The sequence below is a fragment of the Rhinatrema bivittatum genome, chromosome 3, assembly GCF_901001135.1.
Source record: "Rhinatrema bivittatum chromosome 3, aRhiBiv1.1, whole genome shotgun sequence".
Lineage (NCBI taxonomy): Eukaryota > Metazoa > Chordata > Amphibia > Gymnophiona > Rhinatrematidae > Rhinatrema > Rhinatrema bivittatum.
In genome coordinates, this window is record NC_042617.1 from 386,038,803 (window position 1) to 386,055,198 (window position 16,396).

The 16,396-nt window shown below is 41.8% G+C and overlaps 1 protein-coding gene across 4 annotated transcripts in view; it reads right to left on the reverse strand.

The window, feature by feature from the left end:
* Nucleotides 1–9,631: 9,631 nt before the first annotated feature.
* The window catches only part of CD109 (CD109 molecule), a 456,523-nt gene continuing 449,758 nt past the window's right edge, over nucleotides 9,632–16,396 (reverse strand). For 3 of the 4 annotated variants that reach the window (XM_029595619.1, XM_029595617.1, XM_029595616.1), the window contains one exon: nucleotides 9,633–11,596. In XM_029595619.1, the coding sequence (XP_029451479.1) occupies nucleotides 11,418–11,596 (179 nt within the window). In that variant the 3' untranslated portion in view covers nucleotides 9,633–11,417. Of the gene's footprint in view, nucleotides 11,597–16,396 lie in introns of all 4 variants that reach the window. The other variant, XM_029595620.1, reaches the window with a different exon arrangement.

Genomic DNA, 16,396 nt, shown 5'->3' on the forward strand with positions numbered 1-16,396 from the left:
GGCTTTAGGTCCCCCTGAGGGAACCAGACCACTGGCTATCCGGAGTCCTGGGGTTGCAGGCTGAACTGGCTAGGGGTATCCAATCCCCCGTTCGCCCGGCTTAACCCGAGGGATGACCCTTCTTCAGGAACCTGCCACCTGGGGGAGCAAAATTTCTTCCTTAAACAATCCAGTCAGGACTGCAGGGTTAGCACCTCTACCATCTGCTGGAGGTAGAGAAATACTGAGGGAATGCAGGTGGCACTCTCGTATATGTGGCAGTTCTCAAAGATTTGTTCTCTACCTCCATCTGCTGGTAGGGATGAATAAAACCCACTTGTCTGGACTGATCTGGGTATGTTCAGGAAAGCATTTTTCCTCTGATTTTGTTATAATATTAAAATTACCAGGAAAATAAAATAAAAACTGAAAATGAAGGTCCCTAATTATAATAAAGCTGATGATGTGTTATTCAATTCCAAGTTGGTACTAGCCTAAAATCTAGTTTAAAAAAAAAGTGGTTTATTACCTTTCCCTGAGGTACACATGGTCGCTGTGAATAACTTTTGGCTTAAGGTTACATGGAGCCTGAAAGTTTACAATTCTCTTACAATGTTATGGCCTGTTATGTCTCATTAAAATACAAGTAAGTAGCGTGAGAAATTGTTCAAATGAGATGTGCAGAAAATAACTATAAAAACATTTCTTGAAGATTTTATTTTTAGAAAAACAAAAAATTTAGGCCTAAAAACCATTTATTTGTAAAGCAAAACTAATGTATTTTGTAAGTACACAGCTGTAGCAGAATGAATCAGAACCTTTTAGTTATATGATGTGCCTATACTGGACAAAAACAACCTTATACTATTTACACAAATAGAATAAAAATTACAGGAAATAATTTAGAGAAGCCATATTATTTAATCATTTACTGCCATCTGGTGGTCTGTCCTTTTTACATACAACCAAGAGATTCTAGTAGATTTTAAAAGTACAGTGTTTAAAGTAAAACAACAAATGTAGTAAATACACTTAATGCAGTTGTATTCACTTCTGATCGAGGATCACAATTGGGTCTGGTTTTCAGGATATCCCTCTTGAAGATATATGAAAGATTTGCATACAATTGAGGCAGTGTGCATGCATCTTCATTTGGGATATCCTGAAAACTTGACTCATTTGCAGCCATTGAAGATTGGAAGTGAATACCATTGACTTAGTTGATCCTCCTCCACCACTATCCCAATACCAGTTGGTGTGCTCATATATATCTGTCCTGAGCCCTCTGCTCTTCTTTTCTACACCAATGGTTCCCAAATTTGTCCAGGGGGAACCCCCTTGCCAGTGAGGTTTTCAGGATATTTGCAATGAATATGCATAAGGTTGCATACCTTTTCATTGTGGATATCCTGAAAACTTGACAGGTTGGGGGTCCCCCCAGAACAGGTTTGGGAACTATTGCCCCCTACACTCATTGCCTTGTTGCGCTGATTTCTTCCAATAGCTTTCAGCTGATGATTCCCAGACATACCTCTCTACAACAGACATACTTTCTTTGGTGTTCCTTCTTTCTCCTTCTAGCTCAATTGTAACTAAGGCTGGGATCCTGACACTATGATCCTGGGGATTTTCCCCCTAATTTGATAGACTACCGTCCTTCCTATTCAAGTCACTGCATCAGTCATCCTGAGGCCTTGAGCCATGCAACAGGATTCTTTCTGGTACACTTTAATCATGGGCTACAAAATCTGGTCACCAGGTATTGTCTTTGTTTGATAACCATGACTCCTCCCCAGGGGCTGTTGAATACTGACTTCTCAGCATCTTCAGCTGACCTGAGGTAAAGAAGACCCAATCTGGGAATTGAACCAGAGTCCCTCTGCATGGCAGCACACAATCAAACTGGCCTTACACTAGAACTTCACCACCAAAACCTTAGTGCCAAATCTCAGCTTATTTGTCCAACATCGCTGCCTGATGTCCACTGCCACTGTTAACCTAATTTATCCAAGACAGAACTTGTGTATCCTCCAAAATCTCTCTCCCCATTTCAGTCTCTTTGGATAACACTTATTCTCTCAATCTCTTCAGCATGAAACCTTGGAGTCATCTTCTCTACACACATCTAAAGATACTGTAAAAATGTTTTTCCCTATACCATCACTAAAATCCATCCCTTCCTGAACACTACCAAATTTTTATCCATTCTCTTATCTCCTCAGACTACTACAATCTGCTCCTCATGGGACTCCCACTGAACCATCTCCACTAAACTATTAAAAATTCAGCTGCATGGCTTATCTTCTGCCAATAACATTATAACCATAACGTCATAATGTCTCTGTTTCGCTCCATGGTGAGACTGCTTCTTGAATACTTACTGTGTGCAATTCTGGTCACTGCAATTGAAAAAAAAAAATATATATATATATATAATTTCACTGGAGAAGGTACCGAGAAGGGCGACGAATTGCTAAAGGAGATGGAACGGCTCCCCTATGACGAATAGCAAGAGAGGTTAGTGCTGATCAGCTAGAAGAGATGGCTGAGGAAGGATAAGATAGAGGTCTATAAAATTGTGAGGACTAAAATGGGTAAACGTGAATCTGTTATTTACTAGGGATGTGAATCGTTTTTTTGACGATTTAAAATATCGTCCGATATATTTTAAATCGTCAAAAATCGTTAGAGGCGATATACAATAGGAATTCCCCCGATTTATCGTCAAAAATCGTAAATCGGGGGAAGGGGAAGGGGGAGGGCAGGAAAACCGGCACACTAAAACAACCCTAAAACCCACCCCGACCCTTTAAAATAAATCCCTCGCCCTCCCGAACCCCCCCAAAATGTCTTAAATTACCTGGGGTCCAGTGGGGGGGTCCCGGTGTGATCTTCCACTCTCGGGCCATGGGTGCGTTATTTGGAAATGGCGCCGGTGCTACCTTTGCCCTGTCATATGACAGGGCAAAGGTAGCGCTGGCGCCATTTTGGTTCCTGTCTCCCGACATCACGAGCCCAGGAGATTGCTCCCGGACCCCCCAGGAACTTTTGGCCAGCTTGGGGGGGCCTACTGACCCCCAAAAGACTTGCCAAAAGTCCAGCGGGGGTCCGGAAGCGACCTCCTGCACTCGAATCTTATTGCCGTATTGCATTTGGCCGGCGCCATTTTGCAATACGACAATATGACCATACGGCCAGCGCCATTTTGCAATACGATTAGAGTGCAGGAGGTCGCTTCCGGACCCCCGCTGGACTTTTGGCAAGTCTTGTGGGGGTCAGGAGGCCCCCCCAAGCTGGCCAAAAGTCCCTGGGGGTCCAGCGGGGGTCCGGGAGCGATCTCCTGCGCTCATGACGTCGGGGGACAGGAACCAAAATGGCGCCGGCGCTACCTTTGCCCTGTCATATGACAGGGCAAAGGTAGCGCCGGCGCCATTTCCAAATAACGCACCCATGGCCCGAGAGTGGAAGATCACACCGGGACCCCCCCACTGGACCCCAGGTCATTTAAAACATTTTGGGGGGGTTCGGGAGGGTGGGGGATTTATTTTAAAGGGTCGGGTTTTAGGGTTGTTTTAGTGTGCCGGTTTTCCCGCCCTCCCCCGATTTACACAATTTAAAAAAAAACAAAACCGCAACGATCCGATTCCCTCCCCCCCCCCCCCAGCCAAAATCGATCGTTAAGACGATCGATCACACGATTCACATCTCTATTATTTACTCTTTCAGATGTTAGGACTAGGGGGGGGGGGGCACTCCATGAAGTTAGCAAGTAGCACATCTAAAACAAACCTGAGAAAATTCTCTCTACTCAATGTACAATTAAGCTATGGAATTTGTTGCTGGAGGATGTGATTAGGGAATTTAGTATTGCTGGGTTTAAAAAAGTCCATTAACTGCTATTAATCAAGCTGACTTAGGGAATAGCCACTGATATTACTGGCATTAGAAGCATAGGATCTACATAATGTTTTTGGGTACATACCACGTACTTGTAACCTGGATTGGCCACTGTTGTAAACAGGATGCTGTCTTGATGGACCCAATATGGCAACTTATGTTCTTAGCCATGAAAGAATTCACAAGACACTACATTGCCTCCCCATCCACATGTAGTTCAATTTTCTCCTACTCACCTATTGGTGCATTCATCTGCATCTCTTCATTACCTCTTACCAATTCCTATATCCCTCTTCACAACCTCCGTTCATTGGGCAAACTGCTTTTATCTGTGCCCGTTTTCTCTCCCAATTTTGCATGTTTTACTTTGCTGCCCCTTGTTTGTGGAATAGCCTTGAGAGGGGTCATGCTTTTTCTTTAATCATATTAGAGTTGTTCTTAAAAACCCTCCTTTTGAGGTTGCTTTTAAATCTTAAAACCAGGCTCTTCCTGATCATTACCTCGTTGATCCTAAGTATATTTATAGCAATGAATAAGAAGTTTCAGAAATGTATGTATCTTGTCATGACTAGATTGTAAGCTCCTTGGAGCAGAACTGTTTCTTATGTGTATCTGTGCAGTGCTGTATATATCTAGTAGTGCTACAGAAATAAGTAATAGTAACAAAATGAACCTTGCCAATTAAAAAAGGAATTACATCAATATATAGAATCTGATAGAAATATAACTTTATTAAAAGTAAATGATCTGAAGGTTTAGTGCTCATGCTTTAAAAATTTAAACATCTTAAATCCACCACCCTGGAAGAGATCCTGGAGGTAGCCTTGAACAGTCCAGTGTGAGAAGACAGAGATCACCCTCCCCCATCAACTGTGCAACCCAGAGAGTGAAAAGCTGGTATGTGTGATCGACTGTGGAGAGCACCTGGAGGTAGCCTCAAACAGCCCTGTGAAAGGAGACTAAGCCACCCCTCCCCCATCAGCTGGGTGACTTGAGGAGTGAAAAGCTGGTGCATAATAGTGCGCCCCTATGCTACATTTTTGGGAGACACCTTTCAGATGATTTCAGAAATGCTGGCTTAATTATGGAGAGAAAGAAGAAGGGCAACACTAGGCTTTTCCCATCTACTGTTAGTCTAGCTCTCTCCTTCTCAACCAACACTGGAAAACTTTAATTTTGGACACAAGTTTTTGGGACCTATTGATCTTGGAGCTTCTTCTCCCAATTCTCAAAGGACATTCATCTCCCTCAGTCCTGACGGTCCAGTGCCACCGCAGACTCCGTTAAATGCCCAGGAATTGTTGGTGTTTGAGATAGTTGTGGGTGGATCCTTGGGCCAGTGGCAGATGACCACACCCCCAGGGAAAGATCTCGAGAGGGACCACTAGTCAGGCTCAGAGTATGGAGACAGACACACACTAGTTCTTTTATTAAACATTATATCGAACCACCAGAGGTGGGAATAGAGAGCTGGAAGTGCCCAGCAGGGCTGTAGTCCCTCAGGTACTGGAACAGCGATCCTGGATATCTGAGCTGTAGAGAAACAGAATATAGTGAGCAGGCAGGGTATGCAGAGTTCAGGAACAGAACCTTGATGGTAACACTCACACAATAGTCTCTAGAAGTAGTCCAGGTGTTGGAATGAGTTAGGCCCTTGAGGAGCGAGTACTTTGTTCCAGGGAAAGCTCAGAGAGAGAGAGCGTAACTCACTGGTGAAGTAGGCAGCGATGACTTCCAGGCAGAATAAGTATTCAGCAACCAGTCCGGGAACATGGGCCCTCGCGGAGCTAGTACCAGTTCCTGACTGACATGAAAAACAAAGAGAGAGCAACCCTGGTAAGTCCGAGGAGGCAGAGTAGTTTGGAGAGAACCCTTGTATGTATCCAACTCCTATTCAACTCCTTGCTAACCCAATTAGATGGCGAATACAGAGACCTTATATATCCGGTACGGATGATGTCATCTCAGGGGGACGCCCCTGAGGTTCGCGCCACTGCTGGTACCATCAATCGGGGCTGCACCACATGTGCGACCCTAGGCTCCTGTGAATCATGGTGGATTGCAGCGTCGAGCTGCTCCAGGGATGCTGGAGGAAGATGGCCGAAGGACACCGCGGCAGCCAACCTTCCTCTTGAGCAAGAGGGAGTCGCCAAGGAGGGCAGAGTGGAGACGTCAAGCAGCAATGGTCACAACAGGAATGGAGGACAGCTCTGCAAACCCTAGTTACAGTCCTAAGTGGGGCCTCACAGGTGGCAGAAGTTTTAACTTCTATTCCGATGGGTTCCTCCTTTTCAGAGAAACCTGCCAATGTACATTGGATGCTCTTGGGGTGGCTGTCTCTAAATTGGAAATGACCTTATCTGCATGGATGGACTCTACAGCTAGTGCTATGAGATCTTATTCTAGCCAAATGAATCAACAGGCTCATGAGATTAGTGGCCTATCCCAAGAACTATCCAATTTAAAGATACAGTGCTAGAAAATTCAAGAGACATAATTTGGTGAAAGGCAATTTGTATATGCACAGAAAATCCTAGGCAATCAAGCAAGAAAAATAAATGTGATCTCAGATTTCTTTATTTCTCTAGATCCCCAATGGTCTTTCCTGTTATATGTTGGATCAGTTCTATACTGATTTTCTCAAGGTCTCCAGGGAGACTATTCCTAAGATTGCCAAGGTTATTACCTCCCTGCCTCTAAGAACTACATAAGACCTGATGGAAGCTTAGCTTTGAATGATTCTTTGTTTAACCTTACTGGGTTTCTTGATAATTCTCAAACCTCTATTAAAGATAGAGCTACTTTACAAGTAGAATATGTACAAGAATCAGACAAAATATGGACATTACATCTCTTTATCCATCTTAAAGACCAGCATTTCCTTGGACATAAAATATCAGTGTTCCAAGACTTAGTCAGATAGACAAGTCCAAAGGAAATGTTTTCTTGCAAAGATCAGAGAGTAGTGGACATGAGAGCAACTTATTAAAAAAGCCCTGCAAGTGCTTAGTTAAATACCAAAGAGCTAGTTATCTGGGTTTTTTTTTTTTGGTTTTTTTTTTGGGGGGGTGGGGGTTAAAACAGCCATATGGACAACTTTTTTCAGACTAAATCACCTCCAATTTTATCTTGAGGCATATTTGTACCTTTTGTGTAATTAGGTTTTCTAATTTCCTTATTGATTTGCTTAACTGGTCTCTCCCTATTATGACATGACTTTCAAGGCTTATTTTCAATGTTTCATGTTGTAGATTCTGTAATTTTCATTTTCCTTTTTTGATAGACCTGTTTAATTCCTGAATGCCAGAGTTTCTTGTATATTTTGTAAATTGAATTAAAAAAAATATATATCACCACACCAGTTTCAAATCGTAATTACATACATTTTCATATAGCAGAAAAAATGTTTATTCCATGGTTATTTTATTATAGTACTTTATCTTTCAACTGCTCATGCAGAGTTAAAGCAGCAGGGCTGATTCTGAACATAAAAGATTTCTAAACAGGTTGTGATATTTTTATTTGATCAACATAATAATCCAAAAATGTTCTGCATGAGTTTTCAAGACTACGTAAATCCATTCTTGCAAACTAAAAATATACTGTCCTGATGTATTTTGTGCTCACTGCCTAAGCAGAGCTCAGTAATTGAATAACAAGAGGTACACTAAAACAGGTTTACAATTATTTAAATGGCACAGATTTTCTCCAGTCTTGTCAGATCTGAAACATACATGATTTATTAAACATTGTATATTAAATCATGGTAGTCTTATACAACTTTAGCTTAGTTAGTAATCAAGCATTTATGCAGAACACCAGATTAAATATAATATAACCATGTATTTTGATATATATATCTTCAAATGTACTACATCAAAAGTACACCATATTGTGCAAGTATATTAGTATAATCTTTCAAATACTTTAACAAACAAGCTTTTATATTTCTTAAAATTCTATTATAAGACAACTACCAGCTACTGAGGCTGTGAAACTTAATAGCAACATAACAATGCAGTCACATTAAAAGTATTTACCTTATCACAAGATTTTATGTGTCACTAATATACAATCCAGCTAATATGGACAAAGCCATTTTGTTTAGCAGTTGTTTTTAAATCTGGTCTTTGTACATCACAGGACCAGATTTATAAATAATTTCTACTTTGAACCTATAAATAAAAAAGCTTTTATGAATCAAGCCCAGTGTCTTGCTTCTAAGCCCACTGATTATAATTTTTACTATTATATATCTGGGTAAAAGACAACAAAGGTAGTCAAGACAGTTTACCCCAAGAGGTGTAGAGAGCTAGAAGAGAATGCAAGATTTTTAGCAGATGATAGTAAAATCTACAACAGGACTGATAATCCATTAGGGATAGAAAATTTGAGAAGAGTTGCAAGCAAGTCAAGAGTATGGCAGTTATGACTTATGGTAAGAAAAAATAGAGTTTGCAGAGCAGAAAATGAAAAGAGTAAGGCACTGAACACCAAATTGGGGAAGAATCTTGGGCAGGCCATAATGATGATCTAAGGTTACCAAACTTTAGGACAAGGAAGTATGCTGAGAAAATGGAATGCTGGCCAGCACACAGAGAAGTAAGAGTCAGCAGAAAAGGAACTGGCAATATTTCTGTACACATCATTGGGAAAACCAGGCACGAGTACTGAATTAAATTTTTGATGTTGCATTCCTGGACAAAGTCATTAGTTTGCCATAATTACAAGGCAATTGCAGTACAATTTTCCTTTGACACAGAATTGTGACAATGTAACTGCTGGTCCTCCAACCACTGTTACACCTGATGCCTTCTGCCTCTACTGAGTCCACTGCTGCTGACTTCCTCCCTGCCAGCTAACAGATGCCTATCATTCACTCTCTCCCATCCTTCAGCAGCCAACATTTTCCATGGAAAAACAGTCATTACAATCACTTTTACCTCTCTTCCTTCCATGTCTGCAATAGCTACTTCTACCTTTTTTTTAAGGGGTTAACAAACATGTGGATAAAGGTGAACCGGTAGATGTAGTGTATTTGGATTTTCAGAAGGTGTTTGACAAAGTCCCTCATGAGAGGCTTCTAAGAAAACTAAAATGTCATGCAATAGGAAGTGATGTCCTTTCGTGGATTACAAACTGGTTAAAAAACAGGAAACAGAGTAGGATTAAATGGTCAATTTTCTCAGTGGAAAAGGGTAAACAGCGGATCTGTACTTGAACCAGTGCTTTTCAACATATTTATAAATGATCTGGAAAGGAATACGACAAGTGAGGTAATCAAATTTGCAGATGATACAAAATGATTCAAAGTAGTTAATTCACAAGCGGATTGTGATAAATTGCAGGAGGACCTTGTGAGACTGGAGGATTGGGCATCCAAATGGCAGATGAAATGTAATGTGGACAAGTGCAAGGTGAAACATATAGGGAAAAATAACCCATTCTGTAGTTACACGATGTTAGGTTCCATATTAGGAGCTAATGTTACTAAGTGCTCCCTGTGGGGTACATTTTAAAAAGCTAAGTGTGGGCATCCATGTGCGCACGCTACCTGGTGCGCACACATGGACGCCCGATTTTACAACATGCGCGCCGATGCCCACGACCTTCACGCATTCCCTCCTAGGCAGCTCTGATTTTGAAGCGGCCTGGGAGTGAACTTCCCAACCCCCTACCCTAACCTTCCTTCCCCTAACCACCCCACCCCCTATCCCCATTCTAGGCCCCCCTCAGACCTTTGTCCTACCCTTCTTCTGTGCCGGCATGTGATCCTCCGACACAGCAGCAAATGGCTGCTGTGCCTGAGGCCTCTGGCCCCACCCTGTCCCCGGACTGCCCCACCCCTTTCCCAAAGCCCCAGGTTTTAGATGCGTCCCGGAGCTATAGGCCCGGCGCACGTAGGGCTTTTCAAATCTGCCCCTAAGCTTTTAAGTATAAAAAGTGGATATGGGAAGAAAAAAAAAATCTGTGGTTTAGGGGCAGAGTCCTTCTTGCTGTATGACCCCCATGTGTGATAAGCTCAGTTGCCTCAGACTCCATCATCTAAGAAGTTATAGATAAGCTGCTTCAAAGAAGGGCAAGGGGTACAACCATCGAAGACTGAGCCAAGAAAGCTGCAGAGAGATGCCGCCAATGCTGAGGGGGATGGGAGAATGGATCTCACAGCTGACATTGCTGTGGGAGGGAGACATTTCCCATAAGGGATCTCTTCACCCTTCTTTCCAGGGTTGCAGATGAGGTGGCACAAACTAAGCTGACTCACAGCCACTGCCGAGACTAAGAGGAAGGAAGAAGTTTAGAGAAGCTATTGTGAAAGAAAGGAAGGTGGTTATCGGAGGAAGAAAAGCAAACGTCTGATGGAGAACAAGACTATGGGGTGCAGGACAGCCACACGGGGAAGAGAAACACCCAAATTCTGGATACCTGCCCCAATATAAGATTGCCTTCTGTCTTCTCCTAACCAACAGCTGAGGTACAGCACCATCAGCAGTGCAGGAATATTGAGCCACAGCTACAATCACTGTTCCTGCACTGTCCCAGATGCCCCTTCCCTCCTTCCCCGTATGAATCCATTCTAAGAGGAATTATAGACAGAGGACAGAAGTTGAGTGGTGCATGAACTTTGAAGATGGGTAGCAACTGAAAGAGTGCTGCAGAAACTGCCCACACATTAAGGCCTCGCAACACCAAGCAATGCTTGACACTATCCTGGAGAGGAACGAGAAAGGCTTAATTGGGAGCGGGTGCAGATGGAGGCAGGGAACAGTGAAAGAAAGAAAGAGCAGAGGAGGGGTAGGAATAAACAAAATGAGATACCATTGTCTTGTTAATGGCTTCTTCCATTACACTCTAAATATATATATATATATATACACACACATACACAAACACACATACACTCTAACTGTAACCCACAAAACAGTTGTAGGGAACAAAGTATCCCTTTCCCCACCTCCACATCCTCCCATGTCACTTACTTTCCTTCCCCCTCTTCGTCACTGCACCTCCCCTCATCGCCCCTCCCCAGTCCGACTCCAGGAAGGCACCGGTAATAAGTGCTGATGTGACTGACAGTCTGAGTGTAGTGGAGCAAGACTGCAGTCACACTTTCAGCATGGTTCCTGAGGCTCAATGTACTTTGCACAGGGGCCAATTCAATGCTGTCCCTGTCCAGCACAATTCGTGCATTGTACAGCCAATATTGTCCCCGGTGATGAAAGGAAAAGACAGAAAAGATACAGAACCAACAGCCAAGACTATTTTAAATACTTGTCAAAAGTAGAAATTATTACTTTTGTTAGGTAATTATATTGTTGGCACCTTGTACGGTCCACTTAATTAGAATCTGAGTTGATGGCAATCCTTTTTGAAGCAGAAATACTGAAAAATATTGTTTAATTTTTTTGTACAGGTGCAAAGATGAAACATGACCTGCAGACCACTCACACAGATGATACAGTAGGCAGGCAAAGCAGCATAGTAAATTACAAGAGCCTTAGAAGCATAGTGCAAACAATAGTGCCTTATAACATCTGATTTCATACTAGTGTCAGGTGGGTTATAAATAATATAGTCAAAAGAAAACACAGTGAAGAGTGCTGCCTCAATCCAATGGTTCCATCAACTGGTCTGCATTGACAGCAGTCCTGTTCACAAAACACAGAGGGTGAAAGTATTTGCATCACCTCCGAATTGTAGCTTCTCACTGCTTGGTTTTCTGTTAAAAAAAAAAAAAAAAAAAAAAAAGTTTACCAACATTTGCTTAATATCTTCAAATGGAAGAATAAGACAAGCAGATTTTAGAATGCTTTCCTCATACTCTGAAATTAGTCTAGTTCTGTGCTTGAAAATAAGTTGGTATTTGCAAAGCATCTTTTAGCTACATCAGATTTCATAACTTTTTAAAATTATTTAAAAAACATACAAGCAGTATCATTTGGGGGATCTGTACTTGGAACGGTGCTTTTCAATATATATATATATATATATATATTTTTTTTTTTTTTTTTTGTGATGAGTTGAGCCAGAGCGGAGTCTCTGTGCTATAAACCTTTGAGGTGTTTTCCTCAATGGGTCGGTTACTTTGCAGGAAGGAAACTACATTTCCCAGGTGCCCTGGTAGTCAGCCTCAGGAAGGGTTGGGGGCAGGGAAACACAGAGGCGGTTTCTTCCTAGGGAGGGGCACTCTATCTGACATAAAGAGAGTAGCCCTCCAAAGAGAGGGGAGAGGAGAGCTGGAGGTAAAGATAAACAACAAAGAATCACACCCGGTCCCAGCAAATCAAGGAGTCCCTCAAGGTTCCTCCCTCTCTCCAACCCTTTTCAACATTTACCTTCTCCCTCTCTGTCGACTTCTTAATAATCTAAATCTAACACACTACATTTACGCGGATGACATCCAAATACTCATCCCAATCTCAGAATCCCTACACAAAACCTTGATTCACTGGAATAATTGCTTGCAACTAATCAATCATCTTCTCTCCAGTCTCAGTCTCATTCTTAACAACAACAAAACCGAGATCTTAATTATCAATCATGACGTTAATAACAATCTAATATACCCAGCTGTCCCACTCATTTCTACCACTCCTATAATTAATCACTCACCATACGTACGAGATTTAGGCGTCATGATAGATAATCAGCTTAACTTCAAAAAATTTATAAGCACCACCACTAAAGACTGCTTCTATAAACTTCTTGTCCTGAGAAAGTTGAAACCACTTCTCCACTTCAATGATTTTCGGATGGTTCTACAAGCCATTATACTAACAAAAATAGACTATAGCAACTCGCTCCTTTTTGGCCTCCCAACCTCATCCATCAAACCCCTCCAGATGATTCAAAACTCTGCAGCTAGAATCCTTACCAATACGAATAAAAGAGACCACATAACCCCCATACTAAAACTCCTCCACTGGCTGCCTATTAAGCAAAGGATTCTCTATAAAGTATACACAGCAATTTATAAATCTATTTACAACATATCCCCACTCCACTTAAGCACCCAACTACGTTTTCACTCTTCAACTAGACCTATCAGAGGAGCTTATAAAGGCACACTCTATGTTCCTTCAACAATATCCTTACATCAGAAACGTGCCATTTCTTTAGCAGGACCCGTCCAATGGAACATGCTCCCGCCAGACATCCGCCTTGAGATCTGCTTCGCTTCCTTCAAAAAGAAAATTAAAACCTGGCTCTTTAGCCAAGCTTTTCCAGAACTATGATTATTTTTTCACCTCCAGCTATTAAGATTTTCTCACCATCGCAATCCCTTCTGCAGATCACATTTAACTTAGACAATTACGCCTTATTTTATGATTTGGTTTCTCAAAGAGACTTTACAATTTTCTCAATGTTATTTTTTGAATCTGTTTTCCAAGTTGTATAACCTTGTTATATGTACCGCCTCTTGGCGTAATTTCTATGTTTCAATGTAAACCGATGTGATCTGTATTTTAATACAGGAACACCGGTATATAAAAATCTAAAAATAAATAAATAAAAATAAGATCCAAAGCCTGAGGCTGGGGGATGGTGCCCAGGCAGACCTTTTCCACTAAAAGCTAAGTCAGCTCTAACAGGGTCTTTTACTTTTAGTGTCTGTGTAACAATTGGTATGGATGAGTGTCTTCAGCAATGCTTAAGAGGGTTAATTAGAGGGATTAGCTCCGGTGGCGTGGAAGAAGCTGAAGCAGGAAGGTTTAGGTAAATGGGGGGAATGTTTATTGTGGGGGTTGGAAAGAAGATAAGTTAAAAAGAAGAATATAAAATGGTTTAAGACTGCATAGCCCAGGGAGCTTGTAGCAGGGAAAAGTTGTTTTACTTAATTAAGGCAGCTGGAGGACAAGAGGTAATTAGGACCTGGCAGCTGGCCTAAGGAGACGTTCCTGCAGTGGGGGAGGTGTCAGTACTATGTTATACTTGGGGGAAGAAGAATGTACTGGGGGAAAAACCTACTTTGCCCACATGTTGTGCAGGGGAAAGTATGCTAGAAACTCAGAGTGAGAAGCTTGGTTGGCAATGCTTGTTAAGTTGAGTGTTTTTCCTTTCTGTGGAGTTTGGTTTAATTAATAAACTTCAGAACATTATAAGAAGCTTCTGCCTGATTGTAATATGTTATGTTAAAGGGGCTGCCAGGGAGGAGCTTGGTTGGTAATACTTGTTATGTTGAGTGTTTTTCCTTTCTGTGGAGTTTGGTTTAATTAATAAACTTCAATACATAAGAAGCTTCTGCCTGAATGTAATATGTTATGTTAAAGGGCTGCCTGGGAGGTGACCCTTACTGTAGTGGAGAATGAGGGAAGTTTGGTCTCAGGGGCCTAGTTGTAAGAGGGCCTTCCCTTACAAGTGGTGCTGACCCATAGCCTCCTTGCCTTATGGTTATCCTCTACTCCTGTCTCCCGGGAGAAACTTCAGGAAGGGATCTGCTATAAAGGACTTTGTGGAAGCAGTCCTTGATAATTAGCCCCGAGCCCGAAGTCACCGCTGAGGACCTGCCACAAGGGGCACCATCATCGCCACAATATATATAAATGATCTGGAAAGAAATATGAGTGAGGTTATCAAATTTGCGGATGATACAAAATTATTCAGAGTAGTTAAATCACAAGCAGACTGTGATACATTACAGGAGGATCTTGCAAGACTAGAAGATTGGGTATCCAAATGGCAGATAAAATTTTAATGTGGACAAGTGCAAGGTGTTGCATAAAGGTAAAAATAACCCTTGCTGTAGTTACACGATGTTAGGTTCCATATTAGGAACTACCACCCAGGAAAATATCTAGGCATCATAGTGGATAATACTTTAAAATCGTCGACTCAGTGTGCTGCATCAGTCAAAAAAGCAAATAGAATGTTAGGAATTATTAGGAAGGGAATAGTTAATAAAACAGAAAATGTCATAATGCCTCTATATTGCTCCATGGTGAGACCACACGTTGAATACTGTGCACAATTCTGGTCGCCGCATCTCAAAAAAGATATAGTTGCAATGGAGAAGATACAGAGAAGGGCAACCAAAATGCTAAAGGGGATGGAACAGCTCCCCTATGAGGAAAGGCTGAAGAGGTTAGGGCTGTTCAGCTTGGAGAAGAGACGGCTAAGGGGGGATATGATAGAGGTCTTTAAGATCATGAGAGGTCTTGAACGAGTAGATGTGAATCGGTTAGTTACACTTTCGAATAATAGAAGGACTAGGGGGCATTCCATGAAGATAGCAAGTAACACATTTAAGACTAATCGGAGAAAATTCTTTTTCACTCAACGCACAATAAAACTTTGGAATTTGTTGCCAGAGGATGTGGTTAGTGCAGTTAGTGTAGCTGTGTTCAAAAAAGGTTTGGATAAGTTCTTGGAGGAGAGGTCCATTAACGGCTATTAATCAAGTTTACTTAGGGAATAGCCATTGCTATTAATTGCATCAGTAGCATGGGATCATTTTAGTGTTTGGGTAATTGCCAGATTCTTGTGGCCTGGTTTGGCCTCTGTTGGAAACAGGATGCTGGGCTTGATGGACCCTTGGTCTGACCCAGCATGGCAATTTCTTATGTTCTTATGTATTTTAATGCCAATTCCACATAGAGGCTCCAAATAAAAGAAGAGTGAAAGAAAAATACCTTTGATTATCCATTTGCAACTTGGATGATAACTTGCCTAAAATTGTACAAATAGTCAGAAAGCGAGCAGAATTCAAACTCACAAGTCTAAGGAGAGTTTCTGATTTGTGTTTCGCTACTCTAACACCATATATTACACCATCACTGTTGTGAACCTGGTTAGGAACCAGGGGAGTCATGTTCGACTCAGCCTTCTCCTGACCTTAAATTAAATCTTGCAAGAGGCGCCTTTTGCAAACTTCAGTTTCCAGTAGATTAAACCCTTATTTAAACCCTGCTGATTTTCATATAGCTCTGTAATCGCTCCACCTAACAAAGCTTAGTCATCCTGCATCAGCACTAATAAGGTTTGCAAATGGTCCAAAATTCAGCAATGTAAATTCTTACTGAAAATGAATGTGCTGCGCAAATCGCCCTGATCTTGCAGAACGTCCAATGATTGGTCATCCAGTGGAGAATGCAATTCAAGATCCTGACCTTAATACATACATAAAACCTTATGCTTCCAGCCCAGTTTTGACAGAAGCTGCGTTGGACCTCGCGGGGAGCAGATAAGTGCTGAACCCACTCCTGGTGGGTATTTTTGGTCTTCAGGAAGGGTCCCTTGGGGGGGGGGGAGGCCTGGTCACGCTCTATAGAAGGGGTTTGGTCCAGGGAGGGGGAGGCATGACAGCTTTCAAGGAGTTAAAGATGAGGGGGGGGGGGGGATTCAAGGGCCATAGGCCCTATCTCTGGTTTTCTTTTTCCTAGCAAAAGCATCACTTACCCAGATATCTTCTGAATTTTACTTCAATTATATATATTTTATTGTAAGCCGCCTAGGACTTTGGATTGTATAGCCTACAAATATTTTAAATAAATATGTACTTCCCAGTACTCTTTCCTAACAA